Genomic DNA, 13624 nt, shown 5'->3' with positions numbered 1-13624 from the left:
CAGTGTGTGGTGTGCAAGATACTTAAATTAGAATATTATTTTTAAGGTTGTAATTACCTTTGTTTCCTTTCTAACAATTAACAAAATTGGACTAATGATACTATTATCAAATTAGGTGGATGGATAACACTATTATTCACATCATCCTGTAACTAACATATTTGTATTATAATTGCTGCATAAAGTGCACTTACCATTGGTTTAAATGTTACCACCACTTCACATGACATTCCAGCAGACATCTGGCCAGGTGGATCAAAGCTGTGCAGATCATAAATGTATGGCACTGAGTTAGATTTATATTTCAAAATCCGGCTCCCAAAATTCACAGGAAAATTACATATTTTTACTTGGGTGAATTTATTACATACAAGCAGAAAGAGTGGGGCCAGTGAAAGGCTGTGCAAATATTGAGAAATAATAAATAATCACACTTTGTACTTGTATAGAGCTTTTCATTGGAAAATCTCAAAGTGCTTTAAAAAGGCGAGCGTTATTGTGCCCATTTTACAGATGGGGAAACGGAGGCATTGAGGGGTGAAGTGACTAGCCCAAGATCACACAAAGTGCCAGTAGCAGTGTCAAGAATAGAACCTAAGTCTTTTGACTTCAGTCCCCTGATTTAGCTACTAGGACACAGCTTCTCCCAATATCTACATGTGTCTGTTGAGCATCCTGACCTGTAATACCTCTGCTAATCAAGTTCCAGAGCAAGGAAAAAAGATAAATTAAAAAGAACCATGCAGTTGCAAGCTGACTACACAATATTACAGTATGTGCTGTCTGTTGCAAATTGTACAAACAGCAACATTTATATCTTATCCTCTGAGTAGAAGCTGCCAGTCGTTTCAAATTGTGCCATATTTTACGGTCTTTGTGATGTGAACAAAAAGTCCACGAGGGACTTCAGTGAGACCATTAAACTTCTTTTCAACTGTGACTGAAACAGGATTTGTGAGACAAGAAATCTAGGTGCTGCGTTCTAAGTACTGCTAGTGAGTCACAGCTGAGGGTCTGTTCTGGCTGCATGGCAGAGAAGATGGAAACTAAGCAAATGAAATAACTGCATATTATTAGCCAGGGGAATTCCCAGGCAAGCTGGACTATCTTGGAGCTGTTAGAAACACACCTTAAATCATAAGAAAAACTAATCTTATTAAAGGAGCATTTTAAAAAAATCCTCCTCCAATCGCATTTGGAAAAAGGGAACACTATTCAAGGTTCTGGGGTTGAAACATGCTTACAGTCTGGAGAAAGTTTGCTGGACTAATCTTCACTCTAAGCAAGGACTCTCAACCACAAAGGTAGCCTAAATTCAGCCAGTGCAGCCTGGAAATGGCAAAGATGATGAGCTTTCATTGGAGAGTAATCAACATCAAGGTCTGAACATCTCCGATGTTTACTAGCGACAAAGAGTCCTGTGGTACCTTATAGACTAACAGACGTATTGGAGCATAAGCTTTCGTGGGTGAATACCCACTTCGTCAGATGCATGTACTACTTCACCATATTACATACATTCATTCACACTGTATCTCCTTGCACCCCTAAACACATCTGCATTATTGCAGTTCCTGTGTGTATGTGATGGGGGGAGAGTAGTGTGGATGGCTATGGAGTCCCTTATGGAAAATTCCTACAGGATAGAAATTGAGATCCTTTCAAACTGAGGGTCTGAATGGTCCTATAGAACTTAATAGAGAATTCTATCCCTGCTATAGAATTCTACAGAATGTCTCTCTTAAAGACTCTGTTACATTCTAGAGGCTTTTAGAGTAATATCTAAGGAACCATGTTGGTTACATCCATATTGAGTTCTACAGCCCTTTCCCATACAGGTGGCTACATGGGGGCAGCGGCGGCTCCAGGCACCAGCACACCAAATGCGTGCCTGGGGCGGCAAGCCGCAGGGGGGTGGCCTGCCGTTCGCTCTGAGGGCAGCAGTCAGGCAGCCTTTGGCGGCATGACTGCTGTGCTTGGGGCAGCAAAAAAGCTAGAGCCGCCCCTGCATGGGGGTTTGTCTGCTCCTATTTGAGTCAATGAAAAAACTCCCATTAACTTGGTTGGTGCAGGATCAAGTCTAGGATGACTCCAGAGCTACCCTTTGTGTGCTGAGCTCCTGGGCAGCCTACTCTGTGGGAACGTGTAGAGGGGTGAGGACTCTCAGTGGTGGGTCAGGGGTCTGTGAACTCCTTGGATCCGCTGGCCCTCAGATCTGCACATGAGGGAGCAGCAACTGTCTGAGGCAGTTTGACCTGGCAATAGCTAGAAGTAGCAGTGAGGGAGACACTCCATGCTGCCATGGGCCATGTGTGCATGCATACAACCCATATAATTGGAACACACCTTCTAGTTATAAACGGGTTTGTTTTGAACTTGCTCATTGACTGATGACTCCCATGTGCAGTGCAGTATGTTCATTAGCATGAGAACATAGTTGTTCTTTGGTGGAAATACTCTCTCTCACTAGTATTACTTTTAAAACACAAAGTATATAACTACCTGCCTTATGAAAAAATTCTAACAGTGCAAGAAAATCCACATGTGTGACTCTCTTAAGGGAAGGTAGGTAAGTCAGATATTAAGACAGCTTTGATTTGTAATTTCTGAATGCTTGGCAAAAATTGGTTGGAGTAATAAATTGTCAATGTATGGCTTTCTACTTGAGATGAGGTAAAGCATTACATAGCCTTATATGTACAAATCTGATATGTGCTGTACAAGCAATTAGCATACTATCTTATACAGTCTTATTGGAAAAAAGATATATAGATAAAATTTCTAGCTAGCTACTTGGTAAATGTAAGGGGAAAGAGTATAATTTAGTTTTTGAAACCTAAATTAATTCAGACATATTTTTCCATGCAGTTTCACAAAAACTGCATTAATGTACTTTGCTCACAGTACCTGAAGCTTAATTTATAATTGGAAGGTACTTTGACAAACCTATTATACCAAGGTAAGATTTAGGATTTTTAGCAAGTTGTAATTTATATTTCAATCACATATCAGGGATGTCGAATTAAATATGCAATTCAATGAACATGCTAAATGAAGACAAAATTAACCAATCCTCACGAGCATCCAAAGATGTGTAAGAAAATGGCTTTCCTAATCCATAAAAAAGTGCATTCATTTAATTTTAATTAAGAAGTCTTAATAGTTAAAATCATTGGTTCAAATTTTAGATCAATGTACAGTAGACTCCAAAACTGGCATAAAGTTAGACGCCTATTCAGAAAAGCACTTAAGCATGTTTAAAATTAAGCATGTGCTTTCTTGAACTGGGGTCAGATTTGCATCCCTTTCTCTGTGAGTCTGTGACTAAATTGTTCAGCATCCAACCTCTTCCCCTTCAACAATGAATGTGACCATATTCAAGATACTGTAATAGCTTAAACTAGTCAATAGAGTCAACTGTCCTATTTCTAATTCAAAATGTGTTAAATTAAAACTGCAAAGGGCCATGAAAGGCTGCACTGAGAAGGATATTTGAAAGCAAGAGGTAAAATTTAACAAGAGCTTCTACAGCCGATTGAATTCAGAACTTGTAGCTCTCAAGGAGGTTGTGCTCAGTCAGTAACTGTATCTTGTTCATATTCCAATACACTGTTGTAGGAACTGAAAGGGTGGGGGTTGGTTTAGACTTTAAGGTCAGAAGGGACCATCATGATCGTCTAGTCCAGGGGTCGGCAACCTTTCAGAAGTGGTGTGTCATGTCTTCGTTTGTTCATTCTAATTTAAGGTTTCGTGTGCCAGTAATACATTTTAACATTTTTAGAAGATCTCTTTCTATAAGTCTATAATATATAACTAAACTATTGTTGTATGTAAAGTAAATAAGGTTTTTATAATATTTAAGAAACTTCATTTAAAATTAAATTAAAGTGCAGAGCCCCCCAGACCGGTGGCCAGGACCCGGGCAGTGTGAGTGCCACTGAAAATCAGCTCGTATGGTGCCTTTGGCACACGTGCCATAGGTTGCCTACCCCTGGTCTAGTCTGACCTCCTGCACAACGCAGGCCACAGAATCTCACCCACCCACTCCTGTAATAAACCCCTAATCTATGTCTGAGCTATTGAAGTCCTCAAATCATGGTTTAAAGACTTCGAAGTGCAGAGAATCCTCCAGCAAGTGACCCGTGCCCCACACTGCAGAGGAAGGCGAAAAAACCTCAAGGCCTCTGCCAATCTGCCCTGGAGGAAAATTCCTTCCCGACCCCAAATATGGCGATTAGCTAAACCCTGAGCATGTGGGCAAGACTCACCAGCCAGACACCCAGGAAAGAATTCTCTGTCGTAACTCTGTCCCACCCCATCTAACATCCCATCACAGGCCACTGGGCATATTTACCGCTAATAATCAAAGATCAATTAATTGCCAAAATTAGGCTATCCCATCATACCATCCCCTCCATAAACTTATCAAGCTTAGTCTTGAAGCCAGATATGTCTTTTGCCCCCACTGCTCCCCTTGGAAGGCTGTTCCGGAACTTCATTCCTCTGATGGTTAGAAACCTTCGCCTAATTTCGAGCCTAAACTTCCTGATGGCCAGTTTATATCCATTTGTTCTTGTGTCCACCTTGGTACTGAGTTTAAATAATTCCTCTCCCTCCCTGGTATTTATCCCTCTGATATATTTATAGAGAGCAATCATATGTCCCCTCAGCCTTCTTTTGGTTAGGCTAAACAAGCCAAGCTCTTTGAGTCTCCTTTCATAAGAGAGGTTTTCCATTCCTCGGATCATCCTAGTAGTCCATCTGTGTACCTGTTCCAGTTTGAATTCATCCTTCTTAAACATGGGAGACCAGAGCTACACACAGTATTCCAGATGACGTCTCACCAGTGCCTTGTATAATGGTACTAAAACCTCCTTATCTCTACTGGAAATACCTCGCCTGATGCATCCCAAGATCACATTAGCTTTTTTCACCTCCATATCACATTGGCGGCTCATAGTCATCCTGTGATCAACCAATACTCCGAGTTCCTTCTCCTCCTCCTGTTACTTCCAACTGATGAGTCCCCAGCTTATAACAAAAATTCTTGTTATTAATCCCTAAATGCATGACCTTGCACTTTTCACTATTAAATTTCATCCTATTACTCCAGTTTACAAGGTCATCCAGATCTTGTTAAGCACCATGACTTATCTTATTGAGGTGGCTAGAAATTCAAAGCACATCCTATCACTACAAAGTGGCAGAGGGCAGTGAGCTGTAAAATAGAATCTCTCGAGTATGAAATCAGTTATTGTAGTAACAAGACTTGTTCATTTCAGTGTGCAATATATTGTGTCACTTCACTGGGGTACAACAGAAACATCAATGTCAGAAACTATTTCCTCAGGTTAGCCTGAAGAATTGGCAACTTTTAATTTCAATTACATGCAGAGCAAGCAAGTTTGGTTCAAGCTGTTTCATCTGTTAATAAATAGCATTTACACACACAATGCTGGCTTTTTTCACTTTTAAGCCTGATCATAATTGGTCTTTTGTTTGGTTTAACAGAGTTCCAAATAAATGTGATATTTCCTTGGTATTTTTTTAAAATTAAAGTTACAGTGAATTCTTGGGGGAATAATTGATATTTTTGTGGGTTCAGAACATCTCAATCTAAGATTAGACCATGAAGAATGCTTAAAAAGAAACAGACCAGGGATGCTCTCATTTGCTGATTCATAATTTATCAATATAGTCATTTATTGGAATCTGCCCCAACGGGACGAAATATTTTGCTACAAAATCTATTGTCAATATTATGTTAAAGAATTGATGTAGACATCCCTAGAAATTTCCATTTAAATCATCTTTGTCATAAAGATTTCTATTCCTTTATTTAATCAGCTCTTTTCATCTTAGCCTTCATATGAACTACCAATAATCAGGAAGTTAACCTGACCCATACCACAGCGGAGGGCAGCTGATAGGCAAAACAATTTCTAAGTTAATGTAAAATCCCTTTTAGTGGCCCAGACAGAAACTCAGGTCCCTTTTCTCTAATTACCAGGGTGGTTCTTTGCCTTTTTCAATACATTAAGGCTAGGTCTACACTAGGGGAGGGGGATCGACCTAAGATACACAACTTCAGCTACGCGAATAGCGTAGCTGAAGTAGGCTTATCTTAGATCGATTTACCTAGCCGTGAGGACAGCGGCAAGTCGACTGCTGCCGCTCCCCCGTCGACTCCGCTTCTGCCTCTCGCCACGGTGGAGTTCCGGAGTCAACGGCAGAGCAATTGGGGATCGATTTTATCGCGTCTACACTAGACGCGATAAATCGATCCCCGATAGATCGATCACTACCCGCCACGTACCCTAAGTAAAAAAACAATAGAAGTATTCATTCAGGACTTGAACCAAAGCCCACTGAAGTGAATAGGAGTCTTTCCATTGACTTCAGTGAGCTTTGGATCAGCCCCTTGTTCACTATCACTTAGATACTACAGAGATGTGCATGTTAGATTTACTAATATTCTCTTAATCCTCATTTTGCAAGACCAAGTAATTTTTCCCTTCACACTGGCATGGAATATTAATGATTTTAGATAAAAGAAAAAGTCAGATAATTCTCATGCCCCATCTCTCCTCACTCTTTTGTCTGTTTATTTAGATTGCAAGATATTTGGAGCAGGAATCAGTTATCCTACATCCGCCAGATTCTCAAATGCTCAGCACCCACAACTGGAACCAGATTTTCAGAACAAAAATCAACTCCCCTGTAGGTACTTAAGTAAATAGACTCTCAAAAGTGCTCAGTTTGCTGGACGCCAGGCTCCTTTGAAAATCTGACCAGTTATTTAGGTGCCTAATTGGGATCTTAAAATCTGGTCTCAGTTGTGGCTGCTGAGCCCTTTTGAAAATTTTGGTGCATGTCTATACACTCCAGTGCTTTTCTGTGCAGTTAATTTATAACAAATCGTCTTGTCACCAATGTGTGAGTGGAAAATGGGCATCTAACTTCCTTAGGTGTCTTTAAAAAGAAATGAGTTAAGGCTGGGATTTTCAAACAGCTAGAATATGGAAGGAACTATGTGAAATTAAATTCTATCTTGTCTAAAGACCTTCATGTAATTATCAGAAACAAAGGGTAGGAATTAGGAAACAAAGGGTAGGAATAAATGGTCAGTTTTCAGAACGGAGAGATGTAAATAGTGGTGTCCCCCAGGGGCTTGTACTAAGCCCAGTCCTATTTAACATATTCATAAATGATTTGGAAAAAGGGGTAAACAGTGAGGTGGCAAAATTTGCAGATGATACAAAACTACTCAAGATAGTTAAGTCCCAGGCAGACTCTGAAGAGCTACAAAAGGATCTCACAAAACTGGGTGACTGGGTAACAAAATGGCAGATGAAATTCAATGTTGATAAATGCAAAATAATGCACATTGGAAAACTATACATATAAAATGATGGAGTCTAAATTAGCTGTTCCCACTCAAGAAAGATCTTGGAGTCATTGTGGATAGTTCTCTGAAAACATCCACTCAATGTGCAGCGGCAGTCAAAATAGCGAACAAAATGTTGGGAATTATTAAGAAAGGGATAAGACAGAAAATATCATATTGCCTCTATATAAATCCATGGTACGCCCACATCTTGAATACTGCGTGCAGATGTGGTCGCCCCATCTCGAAAAAGATATATTGGAATTGGAAAAGGTTCAGAAAAGGGCAACAAAAATGATTAGGGGTCTGAAACGGCTGCCATATAAGGAGAGATTAATAAAACTGGGACTTTTCAGCTTGAAAAAGAGATGACTAAGGGGGGAATATGATAGAGCTCTATAAAATCATGACTGGTGTGGAGAAAGTAAATAAGGAAGTGTTATTTATTCCTTCTCATAACATAAGAACTAGGGATCACCAAATGAAATTAATAGGCAGCGGGTTTAAAACAAACAAAAGGAAGTATTTTTTCACACAATGCACAGTCAACCTGTGGAACTCCTTGCCAGAGGATGTTGTGAAGGCCAAGACTATAACAGGGTTCAAAAAAGAACACGATAAATTCATGGAGGATAGGTCCATCGATGGGCAGGGATGGTGTCCCTCCATAAACTTATCAAGCTCAGTCTTAAAGCCAGTTAGTTTACTTGCCCCAACTGCTCCCCTTGGAAGGCTGTTCCAGAACTTCATTCCTCTGATGGTTAGAAACCTTCGCCTAATTTCGAGCCTAAACTTGTTTGATGGCCAGTTTATATCCATTTGTTCTTATATCCACCTTGGTGCTAAACTTAAATAACCCATCTCTCTCCCTGGTATTTATCCCTCTGATGTATTTATAGAGAGCAATCATATCTCCCTTCAGCCTTCTTTTGTTTAGGCTAAACAAGCCAAGCTCTTTGAGCCTCATTTCATAAAGTAGAATGCATGAGGCCTCTGCAAGATTGGAAAAAATGACCAAAGGTACCACCGTGAGTGGGGTCCTGGTATTTTGAACATCTTGGGTACAGTGATTTTATTCAACACATTTCCGTGAAAAGGGTCAACAACTGACAGGTCATCTTGCCAAAGAGCACAGGCCAAGATTTTAAAAAAAGATGCCTGAAGTGAGGCTCCTAATTCTGTGTCCAGGCACCTAAATGAATGTTTCTCAGAACTATTGCAAACCAGGCCTCGTTTAAGTGCTTACATTTGGATTTAGATGCCTAATTTTAGCCACCAATTTTTTTTTCCAAGTCTCAGCAGTGATGTTATGTCTGCTGCAATTTACGTTTTGGAGCGGATGGTAGTAAATAAAATCCCATTAGCATATTTTAAAGCACAAGGGTAGAGGTAAGAGATCTAATGACCTTGATGCTATGCTTTCATACTGTACATGACATAAATGAGAGATGGGAAAAGGAAGAAGGAATAGCAAAGGGAGATGAGATTTGTTTTGGAAGGTAATTTTTTACAGCTCTATTTAACAGAACTGACTCTACTGGGAATAAAATATAAATGCAATAAATACAAGAGCTTCCTGATTGTAACTTTATCAGATTGTTCTGATTTTAAGGGTGCAATAAATCATCCTCTCAGATTTTGAGCCTCTTTACTTACTGAATATTGATGAAATCCTTGAGATGCTCACTGACTCCCACCAGCTTGCAGAAGTTAACACTGTAGGATGCATTTATCAAAATTATCTTCTTTTTGTAGGTTTTACCAACATCAAAATCCTAGAAATAGCACACAGATTAAATCACACCTCCATGGAGCTGGTAGCATTTTCACATGTGATAATGATTTTTTTTTTTTTTTAACGTGTACTGCAGTAGCATCCGAAGGTCCCTATGAGGATCATGGCCCTTTATGCTAAGTGCTGTACAAAAACATTTAGGAAGCTTTTCTGCCCCAAACAATCCAATTTAAAACAAGAGACACATCTGGGCAACAAACAGCAAGGAGGAGGTGGGAACTAGTAATAGGATCATGTGGTAGCGTTAGCCAGCTGTGTGCATAACTTGATGTTTCCAAGCCATTTTATTTGTTGCCTGCAGTGAATGCATATAAGAATATTATTACATTAATGTTTGATTCAGGGTCTAGTACTCTGAGCACAGGACTGAGAACCAGAAACTCCAAGGCCATTTTGAAATCAGTCATTAAACTATAGTCTACACTATGGCTCCAGCTAGTTTTTAAAAACTGGTTAGGATTTAGAGGAAATTTTCCCAGTGCATACCCTTCCCCAGTACACACCAGGTCTAAGGGTCCCAGTTCTAAAGGTGGGATCGTGTAGCTACAGTTCCCACTGACTTCAAATGGAATTGTGAAAATTATAAATGCTATGCAAGTGTTAGGTATTATTTACTGCCTTTTAGAATTGTATTTTATAGGCGCATTGTCATCAATGAATTACATATTATTAACAAGGAAAGCTAAATAATTACCCAACAGTAGATTAACACTAATTGCAAATTGTTTACAAATATGAATACCATCTATTATACATCATCATAGGTGCAGATAGCATAGTAGTAATTCACTGATTCATCTGGGACTCCCAAGAAGGGGGCTCCCAGTCAGTCAGTGTGCCTGCAGTCACAGTAAAGGAAATAGGAATTATTCTGCAAGTAAAAAGAGAGGTAACAATGGAATAGGGGAAACTACAAAAGAGTTAACAGCTGATCTGCTGGTCTTTTTAAACATGGGGATACTTTTAAATCTCACATGTAATCTAATGGTCAGCTTTTTTAAAGTGCTCGGCTCCCATAATTAGAATAAGATTTTTAAAAAAGCTCAGCTGCATTTAGGCATGTGAAGTGACTGGATTTTCAAATGGGCTGCATACCCACCAGTGGAAGCTACTGGGTTAAAATTGGGCCATGTGAACCTTTCTGAAGTAATAGGAACTTCACTCCAACCATATTTTTGGAATGAGCTTATAATTTATTACTAAAATTGTGTATGAAACTCCAGCCACAATAGGAAAAGGTAAGATTTCTTTCTCTGGCCCTCATCTGTTTATGAGGCTGTCATCCTTTGTTTACTTCCATTTGAAAAGAAATATGAAATGATCACTGGAGTGTTTGCCAAAGAACAGGGCACATAAAGGCAGAGTTTTCAGTCTTGTTGATAATGCACTTTAAGATTTAAAAAGACTTCTCACATCTTGCCTGAACCTTGACTTCAGTTTGATACTTTCAGAGAGTTGTGTGTCTGCTTCGATACAGCCACTTTACTTTTCTAGCATGTTTTTAAATGGGGAAATGGTACTGTCCAATACGGCAAAACGCTTTCTGAAATTTCAGAAATTCACTGCTGAAAAGCCACCAGTTCAAAGCTTCATAACGGATATCAGAATCTTTAAGTAAAACATATTTAGTTCTCAAAAAACTGAGAAAGGAAGCATTGCAATGAACTGGCAAAATAAAATAGCTATAATACCAGGGGACATTAGGGGGCTTGGAACATGCTCTACCTGCCCTCAAGCATAAAAATACCTAAGAGCTAGAAAAGTTTGCTAAGGAGTTAACACCCTGAAGCAAGAAGCCAGCATATATGGTATCTGTGAAGAAGTATTATCTTCCTTTTGCAGATAAAGAAACTGTAGCATTAAGGAAGTGAAGTAATTTGCCAAAGATCACACAGGAAGTATGAAGAAGAGCTAGGACTAGAACCAGCCCTGCCCTACTATGTGTTTCCTCCCATGTATATGAAAAGCCACAGGAGAGTGGGGGAGGGATAGCTCAGTGGTTTGAGCATTGGCCTGCTAAACCCAGGGTTGAGTGTTCAATCCTTGAGGTGGCCATTTAGGGATCTGGGGCAAAAATCTGTCTGGGGATTGGTCCTGCTTTGAGCAGGGGGTTGGACTAGATGACCTCCTGAGGTCCCTTCCAACCCTGATATTCTATGAAAGGCTGCATGAGGGGAGGATATTTCCACCCCAATTCTGCCATCCCTCTACACCCAATGAGAGCCCACTCCTCCAGTACTCCATACTAGGAGGCATTCCAGGGCAAACAGCTTGGGAAGTATGGTCTGTATATCAGTTATATACACACCACGTGGCTTACCCATGTCCCTTGAAGGAATAAACTTTGGCGCACTGACCATGAATAGGGATGTGGCTGGCTGAAAAGTTGAGTTCATATTTGATGCTATGAAATCGTCATTAAAGTGTGCCTATTTGGGGAACATTTCACAATGGCCCAGAAACTGGCTCTGTAAGAGGTGACAGCGCATGGTGGAGGTTGGGGGGACAGGGGAGGAGAATGTGACATTGTGTTGAATACTAGAAAGCTTTTGTTTCTGTTCATAATTAAATTATATTTGACAGTGGGATACAAGACTTTCTTTAAGCAGCTTTTTATTACATTAATATTGTATTTATGCCACATACTCTTGAAACAGTTATTACGTTAAGTAATTTATTTTTAATTGATTAGCATGGAACATAGCCTAACAAGAACCACATAATTGTATCTCCTCAGGCAGCTTCAGATTATGTGCTGACCTTTCTGACTGTTTTAATTCCTTAAAGTCTGAAAGCCCATTTAAGTCTATGGGAGTCTTGCCTTTGATTGCAATGTGCTTTTGACTGAGACACTGGTTTGTACATACAGTAAATACACAAAGCCACAATGCAAAATGTGCACCAACCTTGAAGTGAATAAGACTTGGTTTGCTATAAAAAGGACACCCCTTAAATTCATGACCGGACACAACTTGTTTGCGAATAATTCCACTTCGAAGTTTCTCCAAGTTTTCAGTGAAAATCTTTCTTTCCATTTTACTTGCACCTAGTGGCTTTGGATCTGTTTCATCTTTTGGCATCTAATAATTGAAGCCAATAAAAATGGTAATTTATTGATGATAAACCATATTTCACAGATTTTTTTGTACACGCTTGTATTCCACCAAATTTTCAGAACAGAACCCTAATTTTGAGTTTACAAATTTGTGCCTTAAATCTGTTCCAGAAAACTCAATTTTCATATTTTAATTAGCAGGCACTGATTGGATAGCTGGGTATATAACCAGTTGATTTGTATGTGCAAATGCAGCATGTAGACAGACAAATGGTTATGCATTCAAAATTAAAGGCTAATCTGAGGCCTCTTGAAAATCAGGCTCAATGTATTCTCTAGACTAGACAGTAAGAAGAGAAAATGATACAGAACGTAGAATTTGGCCCTTTTAGGAAAAGCTGAAGAAGCTATCATTTAAAAGAAAAAGACTATAGGCCCAATTTTTCAAAAGCATGAAGAAAATGTGCCTGCAGTTTTGAACATGTGTGTAATTCCAATACACAAGGAAGTGTGTGGTTTGGCCATTTCTCACTTACTCTAGATAATTCAGGTTTTTCTCTTTTTACATTTAAAGAGTCAAGGAGAGGAACAGCTGAATACAAGTACTGAAAACTGTTGTCTGTATAAGAGGTAAAGTGGCAGTGAACTGAATAGATAGAAAGTGTTACATTAGATATTTAGGCATTCAACCCTCTCATTTTAAACTCTCTTTCTGATTACTAGCATTCTTCCAAAAGTTCCATTCACATAATGATCATCATTGAGACAATCTCCTGAGGAGGAATTTTATGTACCGTTTCTGATCCTCTCCACCCTTGTTTCAATTCCGAACTGAGCTAACAGCCCAAATGGCAGTTTGTTGCTGGTTACCAAACTACAGCCTGCAGTTTAACCAAGTGGAAAATAGTCAAAAATGATGCAATTAATAATCAAAATACTTGAGTATCATGATAAAGAATCACATCAGTTTTACTATTGCCTCATTGTATTGGCCCGGCCCCCGCCTCCTATCCAACCCCCCCGCTTCTCACCTCCTGATGGCCCCCCGGGACTCCTGCCTCATCCAACCCCCCCTGTTCCCTGATGGCCCCCCTGGACCTCTGCCCCATCCACCCCCCCCGCTCCCTGTCCCTTGACCACCCCTGGACACCCCGCCCCTAACTGCTCCCTGCTGCCCCATCCAACCCCCCCTCTCCTTCCTGACTGCCCCCCAGGACCCCTGCCCCATCCAACCACCCCTTCTCCCTGACCGTCGCCAGACCCGCCGCCCCTAACTTCCCTTCGCCCCTAACTGTCCCCCACCGCCCCATCCAACACCCACTCTCCTTCCTGACTGCCCCATCCAACCACCCCTTCTCCATGTCCCCTGACTGCCCCCAGAACTCCC

The 13624-nt window shown here is 40.2% G+C and overlaps 1 protein-coding gene across 1 annotated transcript in view; it reads right to left on the bottom strand.

Moving 5' to 3' along the window:
- Positions 1–13624, bottom strand: part of CFAP74 (cilia and flagella associated protein 74) — a 102170-nt gene that overhangs the window by 48784 nt on the left and 39762 nt on the right. The window contains exons 13-15 of the mRNA XM_029913560.1: positions 12089–12262; positions 9044–9162; positions 195–261 (exon numbers count right to left, since the gene is read on the bottom strand). Coding sequence (XP_029769420.1) covers positions 195–261; positions 9044–9162; positions 12089–12262 — 360 coding nt within the window. The remainder of the gene's footprint in view (positions 1–194; positions 262–9043; positions 9163–12088; positions 12263–13624) is intronic.

The sequence above is a fragment of the Terrapene carolina genome, unplaced genomic scaffold, assembly GCF_002925995.2.
Source record: "Terrapene carolina triunguis isolate 2854851 unplaced genomic scaffold, T_m_triunguis-2.0 Scaffold714, whole genome shotgun sequence".
Classification (NCBI taxonomy): Eukaryota; Metazoa; Chordata; order Testudines; family Emydidae; genus Terrapene; species Terrapene triunguis.
The sequence above is the reverse complement of the archived record's forward strand: the minus strand, read 5'-3'. Positions and strand labels throughout refer to the sequence as shown.